The sequence below is a fragment of the Schistocerca nitens genome, chromosome 8 (genome assembly GCF_023898315.1).
Source record: "Schistocerca nitens isolate TAMUIC-IGC-003100 chromosome 8, iqSchNite1.1, whole genome shotgun sequence".
In the NCBI taxonomy this organism is placed as follows: Eukaryota; Metazoa; Arthropoda; class Insecta; order Orthoptera; family Acrididae; genus Schistocerca; species Schistocerca nitens.
In genome coordinates this window covers 487,576,305-487,602,903 of record NC_064621.1, presented here as the reverse complement: position 1 = coordinate 487,602,903, position 26,599 = coordinate 487,576,305, and the positions used below count along the sequence as shown (strand labels likewise).

General features: G+C 40.2%; 1 protein-coding gene across 2 annotated transcripts in view; it reads left to right on the top strand.

The window, feature by feature from the left end:
• The window catches only part of LOC126198467 (stromal interaction molecule homolog), a 145,562-nt gene that overhangs the window by 52,618 nt on the left and 66,345 nt on the right, over positions 1 to 26,599 (top strand). The window contains exon 12 of one of the 2 annotated variants that reach the window (XM_049934812.1): positions 23,850 to 24,773. The exons of the other annotated variant lie outside the window; for it this stretch is intronic. Coding sequence (XP_049790769.1) covers positions 23,850 to 23,860 — 11 coding nt within the window. The 3' untranslated portion in view covers positions 23,861 to 24,773. Of the gene's footprint in view, positions 1 to 23,849; positions 24,774 to 26,599 lie in introns of those variants that run through there. 2 annotated transcript variants of the gene reach the window in all.

The window sequence follows — 26,599 nt, the reverse complement described above, 5'->3', positions numbered from 1 at the left end:
GCCAACTCCGCATTTGTAAACATTGCACTGACTGCAAAACCACGTTCATGATGAACACTAACCTGTTGATGCTATGTACTGATGTGCTTGATGCTAGTACTGTTCAGCAGTGAGTCGCATGTCAACACAAGCACCGAAGTCAACATTACCTTCCTCCAATTGGGCCAACTGGCGGTGAATCGAGGAAATACAGTACATACTGACAAAACTAAAATGAGCTCTAACATGGAAATTAAGCGTTTCCGGACACATGTCCACATAACATCTTTTCTTTGTTTGTGTGTGAGGAATGTTTCCTGAAAGTTTGGCCGTACCTCTTTGTAACACCCTGTATAAAGTAGCAAATGCTGTTCAGTGTATGAGTATCCTATTCTGCTGCTAGACGCAACATGTAAATATATGATTGATTTCTCATACGAGCTTTTGAATTAGCACTGAATAAGAAAATGATGGTGGAACTGTGTTCATATTATCAGAAGCACACAGTGACAGGTGATGGCACTTATTTTTGAGATGCTGATGGGAATGCTTGTGAAATAGTTTCAGCATAAAATTTGATGACATCTAAATCATTGTTAAACAGTGTGCTTAAATGCCCCAACAATTATACAATGCAAAGAACTTTCAAAAGAAATATATTCTTGACATTTATGAGAATCCTTGTTGAATGATACTTGAAAGTGACTACTAATATGATTGCAAGATTATAAAGGGAGATGGTTGAAAACATTTGAGATATTTCTTGTTGTGTTGTTCATGTGTCTGCTGTTAAATCTTGGAGTGAACAATAGTATGTCTGTCACAGTTTGATTAGATCTTTTTTTGTTACACCACTGGTGTAACATTCCGCCATAATTATCATTGTCCTGTGGAAGCATCCTGTGCATCCCCTCGGGGATTGAAGTCTGCTTATAATATAGAGCTCTTCAAATCAGTTTTTTTTTTTTCTAAATGCAGTTTCATGCTTTAAGCTGTAACATATATGTAGCTACGAATGTTCTGTTTTCATGTTATTTTGCGTTTCGTAAGTTCAGTGGGAGGGTTACCAGTCACATTGCATCACTCCAATAAGTGTTAACATATTGTTACAATTTGGTGGAGCTGCTGCTGCTGTTGTTGTTCTTGATATGCAGAACACAATTGTTGGGTGTTTCATTTACTTGTGTACATAAGTACATGTTTCGACACTTTGAGTCTTGAGCTATAAAACGTGAATCTATTCTGAAAAACTGACATTCTCTGCAGTTCAAACTGTGCAGCTTTTAGAAAGTTTCTGATAATAGTAGTCATGTTAACATTATAGTCTGATTAAACTTCCTGGATAGTTGACATCACTTGCCACTACAGTGTTGCCACATCTGCTGCCAGCTACTACTGCTCGGTTATAGGTGACACACAAACCTAGTGGTTCATTTCACAAAAGCTCTTCAGAGTGTAACACAGGGCAATGATGGAAGTAGCTACCAAGAGGTATGACTGACGTGGGAAATGCTCTGTTGGCAGCTGATTTTAAGTGACCAATGACTGAACTGTGGCAGACGACGGGTTTTGTACCTGTACATGTAAAATCGTGGCCTAACCTAAACACAACCTCACAATGCGCAGTGTATCTGAGAAAATGGCGATCCACAATCTGCGCTAGAACTAAAGTCGCAATAACTTTGTTCACAACATTTAAGACTGTCTACGAGCAAAATCAAGACAGAAAAATTCCGTAATATGTTTATCTGCATAGCCATCTTACACATCAGAATTTCGGTTTTAGTGATAAAAGCAAACTTTAATTACTCACTGTCATTGGTTACCTGAAACTATCCTCAAGCAGGCTACATAGCGGTGTCAAATCACCAACTGATGAGCAGCATTGGTTGGCACTTGGTTGCAGATTGTCGGTGACACAAGCTGATTCCAAACAAAAAATAAAAGAAAAGAAAAATAAGAGCAATAGTCAATATGATGATGTAAATGATGCAGAGAAGTGTTAGAAATTTTAAAAAATACATTTAAATCAGTAAAATGAATAAAATTTATAATCTAAGTCTATTGATTAGATTTAGAGGAATAAAAAATTTTGCTGCATTTGACGAGATTCAAACCTTAGACTTTCTTCGTGTAAGGTTTATACACTTACCACTACACTGTGCTATTGCAGTGCATAATACTCCTGTATTTATGACTCTGATGTGCCAGTTGCAATAATTGACAGCTTTCAAAAATTCAGCTTCATACAATGTCCTGCAGAGCTTATCTAATGTAAGCTAATCTCTGAGATTATACCAACTGTGTAAATGACACTGAATTCGTCTTGTGCGGAAGGATCCAGCAGTATTTGCTTAGTGCTGTTTAAGAAACTTGCATGTTTCATTAGCATCATGTGGGAAGTGAGGGGAGGGGGGACAGTTATTGTGTGTGATGAAATACAAAATAATAGGACAAAGCCCAGAATTCGGAATCCAAACACATAAAAAAAAGGAAGCCAGACAAGTAATTGAAAATGACTTAATTGTTATGGCAATCCAGCAATGGCAAATGGTTTGGGCATGATGTTGAATGCTTTGATCAGAGGAAACCGCGTACAACATATGAAGTGTCAGTGATCAAGTAATTTTAATCTGACTAAAGTGAACAAATTATATCTTCTAGTTGAAAACTGTGTGCATTGACGTTGATGAAGATTACATGCGCTAAATTCAGTCATTTACACAAACATATAAAATAAGTAATAAGTAAGTTTACATGTTGTTATATGTATAAAAAATTTGTTTGGGGGTTCTCTTAGGATACAATTTTCTGCTTCCTGTGACATATTTTGAATCACTGTAATTCACATTCATTACACTGATAGCTTATTTTTTTGCACCTCACTTTTCCTGTCAGCTTCTTCTTTCTCATAGCACCGTACACATAGTTTTTGTTTCCTCACGGTTGTCTGAAGGTTTATTTTGAGGGAAATTATTTTTGATCAGTTGTCAGGAGGGATGTGATGTACCAGGGCATGGTTTGAGATCTTAGTCCATTTAAATGATGCTAAAAAAAGGCCAAGCTGGCTATATGTTTTCAAGGGTGCTGAATCCAAACTTTCAATCCCACCAAAATTTTGTCTCAGAAATGGGTTTTTCACTTATAACTCTGAAACAACACAATTTTGGCAAAGTTAGCGATTTATGAAAACAGAGGACAAAATTTCACACAAAATAGGTCAAGTGACTTTACTGTATGGTGTTTAGTGAGTGTTGAAGTTAGTGCAGTTTCAAAGCTGAGGAGATGGGCCATCTCAGGACCTATCAACCATGCCCTTACCTTCCTTTGTTGCTCATAGATTGCTGAATTCTGCCCTCCAGTTATACCATGTTGTTATTGGAGTGGTTGGTAGTTGATACTTGCTATTGTGGAGATGTTTGTGGCATGTCAATGTCTCCTCCTCCTCCTCCTCCTCCTCCGGGAAAGGTCAGTCCTGTATGTTCATCTCCTGCACTGGCAATTGTTTACAAGTTCACCCTGAGATGGTTGTTTAGAACATATTTGCAATCATAAGTTCAGTTTAAGGGTGTAAAATAGTCATACATAATGAATTAAAGTGAGTAATGTGTTATACAGGGTGTTACAAAAAGGTACAGCCAAACTTTCAGGAAACATTCCTCACACACAAATAAAGAAAAGATGTTATGTGGACATGTGTCCGGAAATGCTTAATTTCCATGTTAGAGCTCATTTTAGTTTCTTCCACCTATGCTCAATGGAGCACGTTATGATTTCATACGGGATACTCTACCTGTGCTGCTAGAACATGTGCCTTTACAAGTACGACACAACATGTGGTTCATGCACGATGGAGCTCCTGCACATTTCAGTCAAAGTGTTCGTACGTTTCTCAACAACAATTTCGTGACCGATGGATTGGTAGAGGCGGACCAATTCCATGGCCTCCACGCTCTCCTGACCTCAACCCTCTTGACTTTCATTTATGGGGGCATTTGAAAGCTCTTGTATACGCAACCCCGGTCCAAATGTAGAGACTCTTTGTGCTCGTATTGTGGACGGCTGTGATACAATATGCCATACTCCAGGGCTGCATCAGCACATCAGGGATTCCATGCAACGGAGGGCGGATGCATGTATCCTCGCTAACGTAAGACATTTTGAACATTTCCTGTAACAAAGTGTTTGAAGTGTCACTGGTAGGTTCTGTTGCTGTGTGTTTCCATTCCATGATTAATGTGATTTGAAGAGAAGTAATAAAATGAGCTCTAACATGGAAAGTAAGCGTTTCCGGACACATGTCCACATAACGTATTTTCTTTCTTTGTGTGTGAGGAACGTTTCCTGAAAGTTTGGCCGTACCTTTTTGTAACACCCTGTATGTGATGGTGTACTGGAGGATTGGAGAAAAGTTTCGTCACTTAGACCCGTAATGGGCATGAAGAATGTCCTTCAAACAATAAGAATAGGACGGATGGGATAGTTGCTCCTTCAAAATGCAAAATTCATGTACCATGTAGAAGAAAGCACATCAATGAAAAATTAATTGCCGCACTTGTGTCAATATGGAAAATTTCATTGTTTGTCTTTTAACAAGAAAATCAAAATGAGAAATTTGGAAATTTGCGACTTCATGCACAGCAATGTATGTGGACCAATGCAGATCAAATTACTTGGTGGTGCAAAGTATTTTGTAACATTCACTGATTGTTTCAAGAAATTTGAGAAGTTTATGTCTAACTATGCTGTGCAAAACTATGAAGATCCTCAGGATTGATTGACAGGCAGAATAGATTAACAAAAATATTACAAGCTAGCTCATCGGACATGGGATAGCACTCAAGACAATAGCACCATATCCTCCTCAGCAGACAGAGAAGGCAGAATGCAAAAACAGAACCATTATCGAGTCCATGAGGTCTATGCTCATTGCGGCAAATGTTCCAAAAATTATGGGCAGAAACAGTTAACACAGTTTTTATAACTGAATGAGATTTCAGTCAAAAAGGGAAGAAAAGCAACACCATACAAATTGTGGACAGGCAAAAAAATAAATCATACACAGGAGAACTTTCGGAGAAGCAGCATTCGTCCATGTTCCGAAATTGCTCTGCAAAAAGCTGGAACCAAAGGTTAAGAAAATGATCATGGTAGAAAATCAGCAAGAATCTTGCAATTGCAGGCTGTTTGATCTGGGACATAAGAAAATCATCAAATCCTTTGATGTGGCTTTCAATGAGCGTACCCTGACCATCCATAAATCCATTTTGAAGCAAGATTGTGTCGATTTATGTCATTTGTTCCCTATTTTGGACTTCAATCCCGAAGAATCTGAAAGTGAAGATGGAGAATATGATGTCGAGCCACCAGTTGGAAATGAATAGAGGGATCGAGATAATCAGCAACCACCCAAAGACGAACAGCAGTCCTAAAGATTATGTGACAGGAGCCAGATTTAACCCCCAGCAAGATATGATGTGAACTCTGCAGATTGTTTTAAAGAGCCAATCTTGTTTTAAGGCAATGACTAATGGAAACGAGCGATTGAAGAGGAACTCAAAGTGCATCAAGTGAATGAAACTTGGGTGGTCCTGCCAAAAGACACACAAAGGACACCAGATTCAAAGTGGGTTTTAAATTCAAGCATCGAAAATTAAAAATTGTCTCCGGGACAAAGCTCAACATGTCACTCATGGATTTACTAAATATCCTGGACTGGACTACAATGAAACCTTCTTGCCAGTAGTGAGACATGATTCACTATGCAGTTTGCTTGAGGTTTTGGCCAAAGAAGATTTTGAATTTGAAATGTTGCAATTTGATATGAACACTGCCTTTTTATGTGGAAAATTGAATGAGGAAATTTGTATTTTGGTACCACAAGGTGTAATGCTCAAAGTGAACAAATATGTTTGCAGGTTTAAAAAGTCAGTGTACAATTTAAAGCGGGTCTCTTATTGTTGGGATCAAACATTTTGTCAATTCTTGAAGTTGGAATTCAAAGAGAGTGTTGTAGCTAAGTGTATTTTCACTGGGAACGTTGGAAATGAACTGGTTTTCTTGGCGTTGTATGTAGACGATGGGCTCTTGATTGGAAAAAGCAGGGAATCCCTCAGTCATTATAGACAAAATGGCAAAAATGTTTGTAATAACAATTTCCAAAGTGAGAGTCTTTTGCAAAATGGAAATTGAGTGAAATAGGGTAAAAAAAGTTGTTTGTGCACCAAATGGTTATGCAGTGGAAATCTTGAAGCATTTTAATGGAAAACTCTTGTTATCCTGTATTTGTTCAGGTGGATCCAAATGTGAAATTGTACTTAGTGGATGAAAATGCATCATTTATAGTGAAATTTCCATTCAGGGAAGCAGTTGGTTCACTTTCATTTCGTGCAGCTTTTAGTCGACCAGATTTGGCTTTCACAGAGAATGCAGTGAGTAAATACTTGAATAGTTGTAAGGAGTCATTGTCAGTACAAATTTCCGAGTCCTTAAAGAGCACAAAAAGACTTCAGTATCTTATACAGAAAGAGTAAAGACAAAAATATTCTGTTCACATAGAGCGACATGGATTTTGCAGGAGATGTATAAATACGATGATCTACTTCAGTTTTGTTCTTCTGTTAGTGAGTGGACAAAATAATGTGTACTGTCAGAATGGTGTCTTTAAGCACCACAGAAGTGGAATATGTGGCAGCCAGCATGGCTGTAAAAGACATGAGGTGGCTGTATACACCTCAGTCATTTCGGAAATCAATATACTGGAGCAACAGAAAACTTTTTATAATCAAGGCGTGATAAGGCTCATAAAACATCTGGAATTTCACAAAAGGTCGAAACATGTTGTTATCAGATATCATTTCATAAGAGAGAAGTATGGAAAGGCAGTGATCATTGTCCAGTATGTTCCAAGTGAAAAACAGTATGCAGACATTTTAACCAAACCGCTGAGTAAGAATAAATTTGCGATATTGCAAATAAGTTTGAACATGGTCAAAAATGGATTTGAAGTTGCTAAACAGTGGGAGTGTTGCAATTATTATTATTATTATTATTATTATTATTATTGCATTTAAAAACTCCCTGCCTTAGACATTGATAGTGCCAAATTGGCATTTATGTAGATGTTTCATGGGCATAGCCCCTTTTGTTTATTCTTTGTGTGTCCATTTATCTTTATATTTTGCTTTGTATTGTAAGACTCGATCAAAGTTTTGTCTATTATCTTCCAGTTTCTGAAATTGAATTCTGTGTGTCTCATCAATTTCACGTAATTGGTATTATAATTTCCCATTGTGAAATCTCATGGGACATTATTGTAACAAACACTGTACATTGGTTTCAACTCCATTTATTTACCTGCTATCTGGTATGAATTGAAATTAGTCATCTACTATCTTTCTTAGCTGCAACATAGCCAGATATAGTCTCATATTGCTAATTAAATAAAGGAGGGGGCGGTAGTGGTGCATGATATGTGAAGAGGATGAAACTTCTTTGAAATTTTTTAAAGTTATTGTGTTAATAATATATTACTATGATTATTATTATTGATACCAAATGCAGGAGTGGTAAAACATGAACATCATAGCATATTGAGGGATGAAGAGTGGGGTTTTGTTGGTGGTTCCTGGAATTATGCTAACTTCAATGTGCACTGCATGGTATACAGTTGGATGCTGAAAATTGCGTTGTTTCTAAGCTGTAATCGAAAAAGACCAGTTTTCAGTGTCTGTTTTTTTTCCATTTTTGACCCACTTCTGGGCCAAAATTTTGGTGGGAAATTTAGATTCAGCACATTCAAAAACATATAGAAAGCTTTTCAAAAAAACTTATACAAAACTCTCAAATAAGAATCGCCATTTGACATGATTATCTCTACTTTTCATTAGATCGCCTCAGATTCTTGCCATATACTGGGAAATTAAATGTTCTTTGAGGTGACCTGCACCATTAAAATTGTATGGAAAGACAACTTACTCCAACAGTCTGTTGTTTGGAGATCAAATGTCCAACAACCAGAAAAATATACACCCAACTTGTTTTGATTGTAGGCTTCACATTTCATAGTTTCCAAGGTGACTATATAAAACTGTGGCTTCCAATTATTGCATGAACAGTCGACAAAACTAAACTATTCCCACGGAAAATGGCTAAGCCCTCATCAGGCATTATCGGCGTGTACGGCAGTGTCACAGCTTGTGACCACATTTACACCACTTTCTCAATGCCAGTGTGGTGTTATAATGACAACATATTGTACCAGTGAGAAGTACTATACAGTAACAGGATAAAACTCTAGGAGAACTTGGAACAGAAGTTGGAGCTCAGAACTCTTAACGAGCCCACAGTCAGACAATAGATGCATGTCATTGAACTGCGTGATCAACGCCTGTGTTATCACATCATGAGCACCAGAGCGAGCCCACAGCCCAGTGTCACATAATTTATGCAGCTTGGCCCAGCTACTGTCAATTACGCCACACCTTCTCTACAGCAGATCACTCTAGACGTTTCTACACTGTACAGAAACGCTACTGTTACCATGGAATCAGCAGGAGGAAGCATTATTTAACTTCAGTTGAACCAGCTCATCGTTTGGCCAGCTAAGTAGTAAGTGATGGCCGTTCTGACAGTATTAGCTGTAACTCTGTCACCGCTGGGTAGCAAACCAACAATCACCACCTGTCTTTCCAGTTTAGGTATCCAACACTCTGCTAGCCTCCCTCCGGTGCTCTCCAGCCGTTCATCCACAGATAGACATTGGCCAACCAAACACCTTGTAGAGGACCTGATAATGGCGTCTTGTCACCATCATTGAGTCAGCGTATCAGATCGATGCTCCACTGAGTAAGCAGTTCACCTATGTGCACCAATGGCTGTTGCTATGCTTCCACTCAATATGGAATATTACATCAAAAACAAAATGCACTGCAATGGCATTACAAGCCAGATGGAATAATTATACTTGCTTATTTTCATGGAGAAGTCAAGTTGAATGATTAAAAGGGGACCTGCTACATAACTGCAGTAGTCTCCAGATACTGTCAACTGCTCTATTGACAGCGTCTTGAGACTTCTCTAGTTTCTGCTCCATGGATCTGTGTCTGCACACAAACACTGGAGTAGGGTCTGAAGAGGGACTACCTTTGCACTGAAACTGGTCACCAATAAATGTGATTTATGTGATCTTGACTGTTTTTCTAAGTACAGTTGTGAAACCGATCACTTTTTCCCCAAAATGTTTTTGGAAGTATTATTTTTACTCTTTAGTAGAACTATTTTAGTATGAGGGAAGAAAGTATGAAAAATTTTAAACAAAATTCATCCTAGCTATATTAAGGGCCTTCATTTTATAGAAATGAGAGATTATCATCTTGTTGAGGAGTATGTGATTTTTAAATCCATCCAACTTCTAAAAGAAAATTATCTTTTATGAAGCTTGTATTTCAGATGTAGGAGGGGAAGGGGGGAAGAATAACTAATCAAATAATTATTCAGTTCTTGGGCACAATTGTAATGATATACTTTTTCTCAAATTACACATTCTAATGTAAGCACCAAGCTCGACAGCAATCTTTTTCCCCTAGTCAGGTCCAGATTAAGTTCCCAAACAGAAAGTTTCGTCTACATGCATAAAACTGATCACAGAAGTAGCAGATGATCATATGGGGTATCAAGTGCAATTTGTGACTGGATTGAGGACGTTTTGGTAGGGAACAGCATGTTATCTTGGATGGGGAGTCATTGTCAGATGCAGAAGTAACTTGAGGTGTGCCCCGGGAAGTGTCGCAACCCTTGCTGTTCATGCTGTATATTAATGACCTTACAGGCAACATTAATAGTAAAATAATGCTTTTTGCAGATGATGCAGTTTTCTGTAATGAAGTACCATCTGGCAGAAGCTGGATAAATATTCAGTCGGATCTTGATAAGATTTCAACATGGTGCAGATATTGGAAACTTGCTCTAAATATTGATAAATGTAAAATTGTGTGCTTCACAAAAAAAGAAAAAAAAAGTTGGTGTCCTGTGATTATAATATCAATGAGTCACTGTTGGAATGAGCCAACTCATACAAACACCTGTGTGGAACACTTTGTAGGAATATGAAATACAATGATCACATAGGTTCAGTCATGGGTAAAGCAGGTTGCAGACTTTGGTTTATTGTTGAATGCTGTGGAATTACAATCAAGATACGAAGGAGATTGCTTACAAATCACTCGTGCAACTGGTTCTAGAATATTACTCAAGTGTATGGGACTCATACCAGATAACAGTAACAGGGGATATTGAACGTATATAGAGAAGCACGAGTGGTTACAGGTTTGTTTACTTCAAGGGAGAGTGTCACAGAGATACTGAAGGAACTGAACTGAAAGACTCTTGAAGATAGACATAAACTTCCCAAGGAAGTCTTTTAATAAAGTTTCGGGAACCAGCTTTAAATGATTACTTTAGGAATATACTACAACCCCCTGTGTGTCACTCACATAGGAATCGTGAGCATAAGATTAAAATAATTTCTGCACACACAGATGCATTCAGTCAGTCATTCTTCCTGTACTCCATATGTAAATGGAACAGGTAATGGCCCAATGGGACGTACTGCCTGCCATGCACCTCACAGTATTCTGCAGAGTATAGATGTAGATGTAGACAGAACGAGAAAATAAACGTAGCAGAAAAAAAAATCATGAAGATGAAATTGAGCAAGAGAGAATAAATGTTAACAATGAGCTCATAAATTTTGCTGTTTTAGACATGCCTGAAAGAACAGACACCACACATATAAATAATATATATGCACCTTCAGTGAATGAATGATGTGGCTTCAGTGCGGATACACACTACTTCCTAATTCATGTGGGAATTGGATGAAATTGCAAGCAGTGAAGGTAATGTACAGTGGATGGTACGTGTGTAGTGTGTGACAAGTAGGTAATTTTGCTTGGACAGTGTGTGTGCTAGGATAGCATATGTGGTTAAGGTGACCGCTTGTGTAAAGCGTCTGAGGTCTGAATTTCTCTTACATCAGGTTATAAATGTTGGTCTCAAAGTCAAATTACAGATAATACAAAATATTATATAGGACAGTCTTGATAACTGAAAAACACTTTAACAAACGTCGTCTTAGGTTTTGATTCAGTATGGACCATCTTCGACCATCCATCAGTGATGACTTGTGAAGACAATGGCACAGTGCAGGAACAGTGGCCGATTCCATGCCGTCGTCTCCACACATCATCACTGGAGTATGGCAAGAAGATTATCCATATTGTTGTTAAACTGGACTCCAGTTATGAATAAAACAATAATGTAAGGAAAGATAAATTGCTACTTACTGTAAAGAAGACGTGTTAAGTTACAGACTGGTACAATTACGACATTTGCACAAAGCTTTCGGCCACGTCCTTCATCTGCAAGAGACACACACACACACACACACACACACACACACACACACACACACACACACACACACTGTTCGTACACACAAGCAAGCACCCTCATGTACGCACGAGCACCAACTCCGGTAGCTCAGTTGGGCATTCTGGCCCGAGCTGCCAAAGTTGATGATTGTGTGTGCATGAGTGTGCTTGCTTGTGCGTACGAATGGTGTGTGTTGTTTCTCTTTTGCTGATGAAGGCTGTTGCCAAAAGCTTTGTGGAATTGTCTTAATTGTGTCTGTCTGCAACTTAACATGTCCCCTTTACAGTAAGTAGCAATCTTATCATTTACTACATTGTTGATATTCCTACCTGGAGTTTCCATTGATTAGCTTATGAATAAAAGTGTTGATAAAGACCATTCTATGTAATATTTTATTACTAGTTCATTGTCATCACTGCTGTTTCCAATATGTTTACAAAGATTATCAAGTTACAAATATCCTGAGAAAAATTCAAAGTAATAGGTCTGAGTAAGATGTTTAAATTCTGTCGTACAGTATTTATTAACATGTATAATGATCCGAAAGAGATGAAGGTGCATAACTGCACAACCTTCCAGGTGACAGGACAAGTGTGGATTATGATTTTCCAATTGAAAAGTAATTCCTTTCTCCATAATTTGCAAGGAAAATATGACTCCAGAGTGTCAATGGTCTGTGGATATTAAATTACAGACATCAGATGACAGAATGCACTACTCTTTGTCTGACTGCAGTCAGAATTTAATTTGAGACAATGACTATGTTCTGATTTCACGTTGTTTTTAATTCACCTAAAGTGGTTTTGGGTGTAGAGGAAAGGTACCTACTATAGCAAAAGTGAGCAAGTTAGATTCTGATTACAGGAAAGTGCTCAGCTATGTTAGGAGATATCAGGACTTATATAATGGTGCAGTGCTTGTGTTGGTCAGAATAACAATGAAATGTTCCTTTGGACCTGCATGCACGCATGTCCTGGGCTAGCGACTTTAAATTATAATGTCTCCCCTGTATGGAAATTTGTATAATAAATGTAAAAGTGCAACTTGTAACAAGGTACAGAAGTTTGAATCTGGCCATAGAGCATACTCAGGTAGCATAATAGTAAGATGACCATTCACAATAAGTGGGAAATCCATTTAAGAATGCCAGTCTGGCACAGATTTTCATTGTCAGCATTCCATTATGCAACTGATGGTTGTCCACATACATACTTGTGAATACATTTCATGTGCCAGAACTTAGTTGTTACAGTGTGTGAGGCATATGAGCGATGACAATAAGACCATTACAGAGCTGGATGTTGTCAGGAATCTCTGATTTGAATTTAAAGTTTTTTGAGTCTTATATACTTGTAGAGCTTTAATATGTAAAATTCAGTAGCTGTTGCAACAGTATTCGCAAACTACTCTTTAATTTGCTTTAATGAATTGTCTTTCAAACAGAGCAGCGTTACTATGAGGCTAGGTTTCTTGAAGAGCAATTATAATGGAAAATCGTATAAATGGCCTCTGGAAAATGGGACTCTCTCCGGGTAACAGTCGTATACAATGACTTTACAGTACACCAAGAGTTTGACATTCAAGATGCAAAGAACGGAGTAAATGGGTGTCCATTTGGTATCTGGCCAGCCCTCCAAATCATAGTCTCATATCAAGACCCACCTGATCTAGTAAAATCATCTCTTCCAGAATCTGTTAAATAGCTAACATTGTCTCCATACAGAGAACATTTGAAATAATTCAGAGATGAAAACTGTAGCAGAAACAAGTGTGCACTTATTATTGTTCAAGAACTGCAGAAAATGTTGGAGAGACAGTAAGGACAAGAGGAGTTTTTTGTTTTGGTTTACCGATCCTTGTTTTGGTCAATATTAAGTGTTTTCTCTAACTGTCTCATATTAGGACACCATTTCTATTAAAGTTCGCTTGTTTGAGCTTTCTCTTTTTATCAGGAGTTAAGTTGCACACCATAATGCATCAACATTTGAACTTTTGAAAAATCTGTGTGCAGTGGGTTACCCACCAACTGACCGCTGAACAGCACAATACTTGAATGTTGCTGTCTTTGAGTCATCTGCATTATCATTAGGAGCAATATGGCTTTCTGTTGTGTATTGTCACAGGTGACAAAACATGGTGTCACCATTTTGAACTGGAAAGCAAGCATCAGAGCAAGCAGTGGAAACATATGGCTTCACCACCTCAAAAGGAATCAAAGGCCATGCACACCAGTTCTGGTAAGGTCATGATGTCCTTTTTTGACCCCAAGGGCCCACTGCTTGTCGAGTTCCTGCAATGGAGAACCACCATCAATGCCCAGCATTATCAAACCACTTTACAGAACCTTAGACGAGCCATCAAGTCAAAACGCCGAGGCGTGTTGTCCAGTGGTGTTATCCTCCTGCATGATAATGTCCATCCACATGTGGCCAATGCGGTGAATATGATATTTCTGCAGATTCGGTGGGAAATGCAGGAACATCCACCATACAGTCCCGAACTTTCTCCACGTGACTTTCATGCGTTTAAATCTCTAAAACGAGCTATTCATAGACATCGATTCGCAATAAATGACGAAGTATGTGACAGAGTCCAGGCCTGGATTCGACAGCAGCCTACTAGCTTCTTCAAGGATGGAATCGACTGGCTAGTGTTGCAATGGAATAAATATACCAACAGTTTTGATGACTGTCTTTGAGTATGTGTACTGTGTATAACTAAATTATTGAGTTAGTAAAATCGTTACTGCTACTTTACACTAGTGACTGAGTTTCACTTGAATGCCCCTTATATTTTGTGAAAATCTTACAAGGCATTTGGTAACTCACATTTCGGGTTAGGTTATATAAATGTTTTTGTATGTATCATGCTTGAAGTGTTTGCTTCTAAAAATATACCAAAAAGAAGAAGTTATGCTCTTTAAACTGATATACAAACCATAAGGAATTATTATAAATTTCTTTTTTTTTTCCTTGAAACTGATCAAATCTTCTGCATGTACATGCTCGACAAAATCGTCTTCAAAACAATGGCTGCCACAGGTAAATAAAAGGTTTTGCAGGGAAAAATTAAACTTGCCAACAAAATTTAGTGCCCTACATAAACATATAACGGGAAAAAATTCCTACAGAAAAATTAATTTTTTGATAATGATTCCCTGTCTATGTGGAATCAACACACTGCAAACTCATAAAAGTAAAATGTCCAGATTGACAGATTTGCTGACACAGATAACAACAAATATATTTTTTAAATAAAGAAGTGTCGGAAATGCATACTGAGTGCACACTAAGAACGTATATAAGGATGCCTGTTGCAAAGGAGATAAACAAAAAGTACCTTCTTCAAACATGAATATACAAGAGTAGATTTAAGATACTCAGTGTTATGATGCCCTGACATTCGCATAGAGCCTGCAGGCATTGTGTAATAATTGTTGTGGTCAGTACGTGACACATATGACAACATATGGCCTGCAAGATCTGCGGTCTTCTTTCCCATTAGACTTCTGTCTCCGACACTGAATGAAAACAGAAATGTATTCTATCGCTGAGGACACACAGGAGGAATTAGTTGCTAGAATTCTTGCAGCAACCCCATACACCACCCCCTGTGGGTCCGGTGGTTTGAATAGGCCCGAGGTATTCCTGCCTGTCGTAAGAGGCGACTAAAAGGAGTCTCACATCTTTCGGCCTTCATGTGGTGGTCCCATGTAGGGTTTGATCTCCATTTTTCAAAATTTTCCTGAAGAACGAGCTAACTGGGGAAGAGCGCCTTACATGGTGCATAGTGTCCATCGTGCATCTTCAGCCCATTTTTTCATCGTTGCATTTCAGTCCCACCTATTCTCCATCTCTTGGGCAAGGACACCTTCCTGGGTGTGTTTTCCACCTTGCACTATGCAGTGTCGCTTTATGCGTCAACAGTGGCCATGGACTTCTTTGCACCTGATATCCAGCACGGCAGCCAGTCTGTTGTGGTGAGGCCGCCATGTACTCTGTTGGTTGAAGCCCCCCCCTGACCACACAGGATTCATTCTGCTGATGCCTGCGCCATTAACTCCTCACGTATGCCAAGGGGTAGATGCCCATCCCCGTGGGGCATCGGGACTCCTGGGAGTGCCCATCCTGCCAGGTGGCCTTTGCAGTGGCTGGGTGGTGCCTGTGGTGAGGGTCCCAGGTCAGAGTGGGTGGCATCAGGGCAGATGATACACGATGAAGCGTAGTCTATCATGTCTTGCTGGTGGTGAAACACCAGCAGTCTCTTAAGCATTCAAGAGCTTAATTCAGTGCACAGAAGTACGACCCCAAATCGTTCCCCTCCCTGGCCACACCATGGGAGGAACGTCAGGCTAAGGATGGCAGCGGATCTTATTCGCACCGGTACCTTGTATGTTCGAGAGCTGATGGGGAATGTTTCATGACGATGAAGCCTCAGTTTTTTGTTGAGCATTTAGGGGACAAGTTTGGGGAGGTGAAGGGCTTGTCCAAAATGAGATCTGGGTCAGTCTTGATCAAAACAGCATCCTCTGCCCAGTCATGGACGTTACTAGCTTGTGACAAGCTGGGGGATATTTCTGTAACCATCACACTCCTTAAGAGCTTAATTATGGTCCAGGGTATCATATTTCACAGGGACCTTCTTTTGCAGTCTGACAATTGAGCTGCACAGCAGTTTAGAGCGGTGAGGTGTCATTTCATCCGGCGTGTCCACCAGGGGTGCAACGGATAATCAGGTTGCCACCAGTGCCTTCATCTTAGCCTTCGAGGGTGATATGTTGCCCGAGAAGGTCAAGATGATGGTCAACCGCTGTGATGTAAAACCCTATATCCCTCGCCCGATGCGATGCTTTAAGTGCTGGAAGTTCAGCCATATGTCTTCCCGCTGTACTTCCAGCGTCACATGTCGAGATTGCGGATGCCCATCACATCCCAATACTCCATGTGCCCCGCCTCCCAACTGTGACAACTGCGGAGAGCACCATTCACCTTGCTCGCCAGACTGCAGGATTGTCCAGAAAGAAAGGAAAATCGTGGAGTACAAGACCCTGGACCGACACTGAGGCTAACGCCAACGCCAGTCACCTCTCAGAGCCGGAAGACTACACCTGCCCCCTTGATTGAGGGGGGTATTTCCCTCCCTGTTACTCCTGCACCACCTACTTTGGGAGCAACATCGCCCCCCCCCCCAACCATTGGGGGCATCCGTCCCCACTTGTAAGCCGGAGAACCGTAAGTCTTCTTCGGCTTCTCTCGCTAGGAGGGGTTCCCTTGGGTCACTCCCTTCCCAGGTTTCTGCTAGTGGGAAAGATGACACTTGCCAGTGGCTGAAGAGCTCAAAAGCAGCTGGTTGTAGGGCTTCACACTCATCCTCAGTCCCAGAGACTGAGCCAGTGAAGTCCTCCCAGCCAGGAAAACCCAAGGAGCATCGAGAGAAATAAAAAAAAAAAAAAAAGACCCTTAAGACCAAGGAAATTGCAATGGCACCCACAGCACCGCTACCTACAAGCTCTGCATCTGAGGATGAGGTGGAGATTCTGAAGTCCGCTTACTGGCCGAGGTAGATATGTCGAAACTTTACTGTCTCAGTTCGACATCTGCCTCTTAAATACTGGGGATGCCACACATTTCAGTGTGGCTCATGATAGTTACTCGGCCATTGATTTATCAATTTGCAGCCCAGGACTTCTCCCGTCTGCCCACTGGAGAGCACATGATGACCTGTGTGGTAGTGACCACTTCCCCATGTTCCTGTCACTGCCTGCCCTGGCATGAGGCCAACAGACGCCTGTCCAGATGGGCTTTAAGCAAGGCAGACTGTGAAACTTTCATCTCTCCTGTCATCACTGAATCTCCCCCACATGGTAATATCGGTGTGATGGTCGAGCAGGTGACTACAACAATTGTTTCTGCAGCAGAAAACGTGATCTCTTGCTCTTTAGGTGTCCGCGGCGTAAAGCAGTCCCTTTTTGGTCGCCAGAAGTCGCTGAGGCAATTAAGGATCATCGGCTAGCTCTACAGCAGCATAAGCAGCATCCTTCGATGGAGCACCTCATAGCCTTTAAACAGCTCCATGCCCGTGTTCACCAACTTATCAAACGATGGAAGCAGGAGTGTTGGGAGAGATATGTCTTGACCATTGGGTGCCATACGTCACCTTCCCAAGTCTGGGCAAAGATGAAACGTCTTTTCGGGCACCAGACCCCAACAGGTGTTCCTGATGTTACCATAAATGGCGTGTTATCTACTGAAGCAAATGCGATTGCTGAGCACTTTGCTCAAGCCTCTGCTTCGGAGAATTACCACCCAACCTTTCGCACTCTCAAACGGCGGCTGGAAGGGAAAGTCCTCTCATTCACTACACGCCACAATGAGTCCTGTAACGCCCCATTTACAGAGTGGGAGCCCCTCAATGCCCTTGCACATTGCCCCGACACAGCTCCTGGGCCTGATCGGATCCACAGCCAGATGGTTAAACGTCTCTCATCTTACTACAAGCGACATATCCTCGTCATTTTCAACCGAATCTGGTGCGATTGCATCTTTCCATTGCAATGGTGGGAGAACAACCATCATCCCAGTGCTCAAACCTGGTGATAACCTGCTTGATGTGGATAGCCATCAGCCTCACCAACATCCTTTGTAAGCTGCTGGAACGTATGGTGTGTTGTAGAGTCACGTGACTTGGTTCCATGTCAGGGCGGCTTCACGAAACGACCTGGCGACGTCATATCCTTGTCACATTGTATGAGTGGAGTCTCCGTGACCCCCTTACGATTTTTATCCAAAACTTCCTGTCGCTCTGTACTTTCTGTGTCCCAGTTGGAGCCTCCCATAGCTCCATCCATATCCAGGAGAATGGAGTCGTGCAGGGCTCTGTATTGAGTGTCTCTCTATTTTTAATGGCCGTTAACGGTCTAGCAGCAGCTGTAGGGTCCTCCATCTCCCTTCTCTTTATGCAGAGGACTTCTGTATTTTGGCCGGTTGCTGTGGCCGAGCGGTTTTAGGCGCATCAGTCCGGAACCGCACTGCTGATACAGTCGCAGGCTCAAAACCTGCCTTGGGCATGGATGTGTGTGATGTCCTTAGGTTGGTTAGGTTTAAGTAGTTCTAAGTCTAGGGGACTGATGATCTCAGATGTTAAGTCCCATAGTGCTTAGAGCCATTTGAACTTCTGCATTTCATACTGCTGCTCCAGCACTGGTGTTGCTGAGCGTCGCCTACAGGGAGCACTCCACAAGGTGCAGTCATGGGCTGTAGCCCATGGCTTCCAGTTTTCCGCCTTGAAGACGTGTGTCATGCATTTCTGTCGGCGTTGTACCGTTCATCCAGAACCAGCACTTTACCTTAATGACGATCCACTCACTGTAGTTGAGACATATCAATTCTTAGGTCTGGTTTTCGATGCTCGTTTGACTTGGCTTCCCCATCTCCGTCAGCTTAAACGGAAGTGTTGGCGGTACCTCAATGCCCTCCTCTGCCTGACAACACCAACTGGGATGCAGATCGCTCTACGATGCTGCAGCTCTACAGAGCCCTTGTTCAATCCCACCTTGACAATGGGAGTGTGATTTATGGTTTGGCAGGCCCTCAGCATTGTTTGCTTGACCCATTGCACCATTGCAGCGTTCGACTAGCGACAGGAGCTTTTAGGACGAATCTGGTGACAAGTGTACTGGTGGAGGCTGGAGTCCCTCCATTGAAGACCAGGCGTGCACAACTACTCGCCAGTTATGTTGCCTTCATTCATAGCTCTCCTGAACATCCTAATTACCGTCTCCTTTTACCAACCACGGCACTTCACCTCAGGTCACGTCTAACAATTGTGCTTTGCGTACAATCGCGTCTTGTCTGAACTGGAGTCCTTCCCTTCACCACCTCTAGTTGAGATCTATTCACGTACACATCCTGGTGTAGCTGTAGGTCAAAGCTTTGCCTGGACCTTTCACATGGCCCTAAGGACTCTGTTAACCCTGCGGCTCTCTGCCTCTCGATCCTTCAAGTGTTCCGTGGCTCTGAAGTGGTTTACACTGATGGCTCGATGGCTGATGGTAATGTTGGTTTCGTCTTTGTCCACAGAGACCATATTGAACAGCATTCCTTGCCCGATGGCTGCAGCGTCTTCACTGCAGAGCAGGTGGCCATATCTTGTGCACTTCAGTATATCCGTTCGTGCCCCGAGGAATAGTTTCTTCTGTGTACTGACTCCTTGAGCAGCCTACAAGCTATCGACCAGTGGTACCCTTGCCATCCTTCGGTAGCATCCATCCAGGAGTCCATCTATGCCCTGTACTGGTCCCATCATTCACAGGTGTTTGTGTGGATCCCAGGACACGTCGGCATCCCAGGCAATGAACTTGCCGACAGGCTGTCCAAACAGGCTACGCGGAAACCGCTTCTGGAGATGGGCATCTCTGAACCTGACCTGCGTTCTGACTTATGCCGCAGGATTTTTTGGCTTTGGTCAACAGAATGGCATAACATTATGCACAAAAAACTGCGTGTCATTGAGGAGACTCTGAATGTGTGGAAGTCTTCCATGTGGGACTCTCGCAGGGATCAGTTGTCCTCTGCCGGCTCTGCATTGGCCACACTTCAGTGATGCATTGGCCACGCTTGGGTGACCCACGATTACCTCTTGCGCCGTGAAGACCCGCCTCAATGTTGGTGCAGCGCCCGGTTGACAGTGGCCCATATTCTGGTGCACTGTCCCACTTTGATTGCCCAGCGACGAAATCTTGGGTTACCGGACTCATTTTATCTGAAATGCCTCATTGGTTGATTTAGTTTTACATTTTATTCGTGAGGGTGGGTTTTATCATTGGATCTAAGTTGTAGCACATGTCCTTGATCCCTCTGCGTCCTCCACCGTTTGGTTTTTAGGGTGGAGGTTTTAATGTGTTGCCGAGTGGCTGGCTTGTTTTTTCTTTTTATTCTCGTGGTCGTCCAGCCACTGTAATCTGCTTTCTTGTTTTACTCTCTTCTGTTTCTAGTGTGTCTGTTGTTTTCTAGTCCTCTTTTGTTCCTTTTAGTGTTTGTTGCCTTTCCTTCATTCTTTTGATTTTTCCTTTCTTTCCGTTTTGTGGTATATGTCTTATCTGTCTTATTCTCACACTTGTGGCATTGTTTTATTAGGAGCAAGGGGCCGATGACCTCATAGTTTGGTCACCCCCCCCCCCCCCCACCCACCCCTCTGTGCTGAGGTTAATGATGCTCATTTGAAACATTTATTGTAACATTAATAAGAACAATATAGGACTGAAACACATTTAAGTGTTATTTTTAATTGCGCCCAATGACCTGGCTACTCCTTACTTAGTATGCATTTCTAACACCTGGTTTCTTAACAAAATCATCATATGTCAGTTTGGGCATTAAAATTTTGAAACACCATATATACATGTTTTACAGCTTCGCTATTTAGTGATGAAAGCTTGAACCATAATTTCTGCAGAGAAGCCCAGACAAGCAGGAACACGAAGTAAAAAAAAAAAAAAAAAAAAAAAAGAGAGAGAGAGAGTAGACTCCATCCACAGGCACCGGTGGGCCCTTTGGTACTGACTGACAGCAGTGTTTTGCCCTGCCAATGGCATAATGGGATGCAGTGGAACATAAAATAACATGTATAGGATGTTTCAGAAAATACGTGGGGGGACAGGTTCCTTATGCCAAAACAATTCTAGCAACTTGGACTCAACAATGCGTACCATAAAAGCTATGAGCACTTGTTAAATAGATGAGATGTCATCATTTTTTCTGTTTTTTCCGGCGTTCCTTAGTCGCTTCAAAATTTGTGGAGATGGGTTCCGTCTGTGCAACTAATTGAAGGCAGTTTGGTTATTGCCATATGTGTTTCACTTCTTTCATTTGTGAAGAATCTTCAGTGGCTGGTAATACACGTTTCTTGTAATACATGCAATAATGTATCATGTAGTTACCACGTGTTACTATGTTGCATTTTGTTAATTTCATGATGTGAAATTGTTGTTCGGTGTTACTTAAGATTTCCAGCACTGTTAGCCCATGTGTGTAGTCCTGGATATCATTTAATAAGCCTACACATTTTGTTCAGTGCCTTGACAACTTCGTTTTCTTGGGTAGATGCGTACCAGACTGTACTGAAACAGTAAACCAATGTACTGATGTGCAATAATGTGTATCACAATGGAAAATCAATATTTTGCGTTGTACAAATAAAATATGAATGACATTGTGCAGTTAGGCTGGAAATAATTTCAGTAAAGAAAGGAAATGATCAGATTCAAAGTGTTTAGTCCCTGTAACGATTATGAAATTTATTGAGAACAGAAATAAGGATACTATACAGTATGGTAACATAACAACACAGGTGAAGCATGTAAGTCGTTCATTACAGTGGTAGATCTATCTCTCTCTCGTGTGTGTGTGTGTGTGTGTGTGTGTGTGTGTGTGTGTGTTGGGGAGGAGGGGGGGGGGGTTGTCTTGTGGGTCTTCTTTTCACCAACTGCCATCTAGTGGTTGTCTTCCCCAACTTTTGTTTATTACTCTTACAAATGAAGGGCCAGTTCCTTTGAATTTTGCCAAAACTGAGTTAATCATTGTTCCTGGAATTTTATAAAGTAAGACAATAACAGCAAGTAAAAAAAATCATTGCTTTAAGACATTTACAAAATAAAATACAGTTTTTGTTAGATTTCCTGTTGTAACACCTTCAGTTAAGTTATTTCTACTTTTGTAGATAATTAAATGAAAATAATAACTAAAGAATATAAACATTCTGAAAAATCAAAGATCTACCGTAAGAGTTCTGAAATCTGTCAAAGGAGAGTTACTCATTCGAGTGGGGGGGGGGGGGGGGGAGGTCTCTAATAGAAATGCATTTGGTCTTGCAGCAAGAGTACACCATATTTATGGACGTGGTATTACGATAGTTTAAAGAAGAATGGGTTTATTGATGTGGGTCGTGTTAATATTGGTTTGTGGTGAGGATACTAACAAAGCTGTAATACTCAAGTAGTAAGAGAGAAATGGTACAATCTAAAAGCAATACAAAAAGAAAGCCAATATTTGTGACAAAGAAGCATCTGCTTGGAACTGCTGAAGGATAACTAGTGGAGGGTGAACAGAAGTGCAGATTTTAAAATATTAGATGTCCCACTGCTTAATCATGAAGGAAGGATGTTAAAAAAAATTTGGAAGCTAGTAGTTCTCATGATTTGGCAGCTTTAAATTGTATATATATTATTCTGCTTGTAGTGGACCTTCTCTTCTCTCAGAAGTTCCTGAAAATGGATTATGCACTACAATATCATCAAAGTGTTCAGTATTCTGGATCTCACTTCTTTCTATTCTATAGAACATTACTTAGTGCCCTTTTGTGTTACAAACGTGACCATATGGATGTAGGATTCCTATTAATATAACACATTTCATCCATTATATTACTTATCTGATGTTCCAAATACTGTCTATATTGCCTTTACCAAGAAGAGATGTTTCCTCTTTTTCCGTGATTTGTAGCTCTTAGTCCTGTTGGCTACAGTGTAAGTTTAAAGTTCATATCAGCGAACAATTGTATGTCCACTAGATTGTAGTCTTTGGAGGAATACTTTATAATAGCAGTAAACTCTTTGCCATGAACCTTGCTCTTTCAGGTTTTTGTATCTTCGTGTAATTAAAGGTTTCCAGTGAGAGAATAAAGAATGAATCATCAAAAGCTACAATAGTCACAGGCCCTAAATGTGTATCTCTTACACTGTTCTTCAGAGACTGTTGGCAGAACATCCAATAAATTAGTTCTGTTAAGAGAATCTGAAATTGGGAGGCTGATGTTGTAGGCATATGTAGAATGTCTGGTGCCAGTGACATTTCTTTTCCAGCAACTTGCTATCAATTTATACCTAATTATGTGTCATGCAATGCTGTCAAAGCACAACTCTTCTGAGCTATTGCCAGTTTCAAACCGCTACTTAAAGCTCGGATTAGTTGACTCAAAGCTCTATTTGGATGTTAGTATGATTATATATTTTCGAAATATGTACTACAAATTCTGCTGCATTCTTACCACTTCACTGGACACTAGTCACATATGTATGAAACCATCCATAAAGTAAAACTAGCATTCTAATAAAGGTATGAAGAGGAATAACAATAATATGGAAAGGATAGATAGCTAATTCACAACATAAAGGTGTTGAGTCACAGCAGGCTCAATGGAAAATACTACTGAACTATTAAGCTTTCAGGCAAAATACTTCTTCCGAAATAGGAAGGACTTCATGTGAAAGCTTAATATTTTAGCATTCTTATTCACTGTACCTGGAAGTGACTTAATATCACCTCCATTGGTGAGTAGCAATGTGGCCTTTCCACTTTGTTGGTATTCCATCCTGGACTTTCCATTGTTTGAAAAAGATGAAGAGGCTTTTTCATTGTTGGCAACACTTCAATTTTTCCTAGGATCTTCATGAAGAGATGCAATTCAGGAGACGTCAGTAGCTACAGCATTGTGCTCTACAGTAAGAATTTGAATTACCTTTAACATTTTCATACCCCACCAAGTCGAGTGTTTGTGCTGCAACCTTTCTGGATTCAAATGGAAATCTGCTGCTGAGTTTCAACAGTATGGATTCTTCCATGGTGTGCGTGTTCTAAACAAGTGAAATGTGGAGAACTGGTAGAATTGATTTCACAAAATGTTTACAGAAAGATTAGCTTACTGGAAGTTGTGTACACGCTGAATGCTGAAACAGACATACAAACAGACCGCTAGAAGAATCTTTCAGTGACTGTTGCCTTAGGCACTCTTCACATATTGTGGAAGAGTGCATTGTGATTGTTGATGAAATCACACTAGACACCAGAGGTGAGACAGTCAATGCACATCACCACAAGCCATTAACAGGATAATGACAGAACCTGGCACCAGGCCACAAAAATATTACTTATGTTGGTACTTCTCATCAGATGTTTTCATCACAGACACAGTGGTACATTTTCTAATGTATGATAAAGTTCAGTTAGACAATCAAAACAAATAGCAACCTGTAGATACAACAAGTCTGGTGCCTGCATGGCAATATTCATCGTTGAGCAGCTCATGAACATTGTTATAATCTCTCAAGTGTAAAGATCGGTCATTTACAGAAAACATTCTTGGTCTTGGGCTGGAATTCCCAAAGTGTAAGAGACCTCCAAGACTTGTGCAGGATGATGTTCAGGACACTGCAGTGATGTGTCCGAGAAAGCAGGACGGAGACTTCAACAAAGCCTCTTTATACAAACTTTTCCCAGATACTCTAAATGTATTACATATTCATAATGAATATGTGTGAACATATCTGCATATATGTTCTCAAAACTCTGTATATAAATATAAAAATAAAATGCTCTAAAAGTATCTACTGTATTTTGTATTTTTTGGATAGCCTGTGTATTTGTTATGATGGAACAGTGTATGGACAGTGTAACACCCTTCCTCTTCACAATATTCTGGACAAATCTCAAAGGAATCAGATTAAAAGGGTTTTAACTGTATGAATTTAAAATTTGTCAAATTTCATTTCATGAATTGGCCTTTCAAAGTTGTATTTCTGATTTGCTTAAAATTGTAAACTCTGTGAATCAACAAGTGTGGAACATTGATTAGCACACTGGACTCGCATTTCGGGGAGTGACAGTTCAAATCCCCATTCGGCCATCCAGATTTAGGTTTTCTGTGATTTCGCTAAATTGCTCCACGCAAATGCTAGGATGATTCCTTTGAAAAGGGCACAGCTAGTTTCCTTCTCAGTCCTTTGGTGATCCAAAGTTGTGCTCTGTCCCTAATAGTTTCACTGTCAACAGGGTGTTAAATTCCAATCTTCCTTCCTTCTACCAAGAATGAATGCTGGGGGACTTCCATATAATTGGTGAATTTAAAACAATACTGACTTTTTTGAGGTGTACATATATAAAAAAATGTTAAAGCAATTTTTATTCAAAAGATTTGTTTGAATGCTATAGTGTTTTACAGTTGGTGATGGTAGCACATTACCCTTCACCTAAGAACGACTTGATCCAGACAGATGTTAGCTTTCATACTGTTTACCTACAGTGCCACCTGTGAAGTTCCACAGACCCGAAAACCAAGCATAAGTAATTAAGTGCCAGTTAAAAAAAATGCTACAACAAACTTAAAAATCTGAGAATTCCTTGAGTTAATGAGCTGATACTTAACTGCCTAGTCTTTAATGATTAAAAACTCCAATCCATTCTTTACCAACTATTTTGTAATACCTGAATTGTTATAATATATCCAAATGACACACTCACCAGTTAAGTTAAATAAGCCCTAACCATAATGTTAGACAAATTTATAATACTGTTGTGGACAACAGGGGCAATGGTTATGAAATTTTATGTTTGCTCTAAATAACAGTTGCCAGTACATTCAGTTTAATTTCTGATGACATGCTATTGAGATGAGATGATGATTAACCCAAATCATAAAAACAACATTTCATTCGAATAAATGTTTTGTCCGACCTTACAAAATCTTGATGTCGGTGAACTGGCACCTCAGATGTAGAAATGTCAAATGATTCTACAAAAAAACATTGTGTGATAAATAATAGTATGTATAGAGTTTTCAACAACAGGTTACTATTTACACAAAGTTCGCCACTGTAGTTGTGAGAGACGAATAATTTGTTAATGCTTCGAGGTTCAGCCACTCAGAAAAATTTCTTACTCAGAAGACCAGCCATTTATGCCATTATTTTAAATGTTAGTGGCACATTTGTATATGATATACCTTAGAGAGTAATACTCGCAAAAAAAAAAAAGGCCAAGCTTCCAGGTTTATTTTTCATTTTTCCTTTAGTTCTTTGATAAACTACAAATTTCTCAAAAGTGATTACAGAAAACATAATGAGCCTTAAAAGAAGTGTGAAGTGAATTCTTGAGCAATATAACATGTAACGGCCTTTTTTTATGTAAAAGTCTGTAGTATTCTGGCATTCAGTGGGTACACTGCAGGCAGGGCAATATCAACTTGTTTCTTTCTTGATTGTTTTGCCTGTAAATTGTCTCAAATTCTTCAATCAAATCTTGAAAGCTTGTGGTGGAAGTGCTTTGTCATGAGATTTATCTCTATAAAAGATGAGATTAAAACACACGAAACACAACTAAATCATAATTATAGCAGCAGTATCTGCATAAATAATATC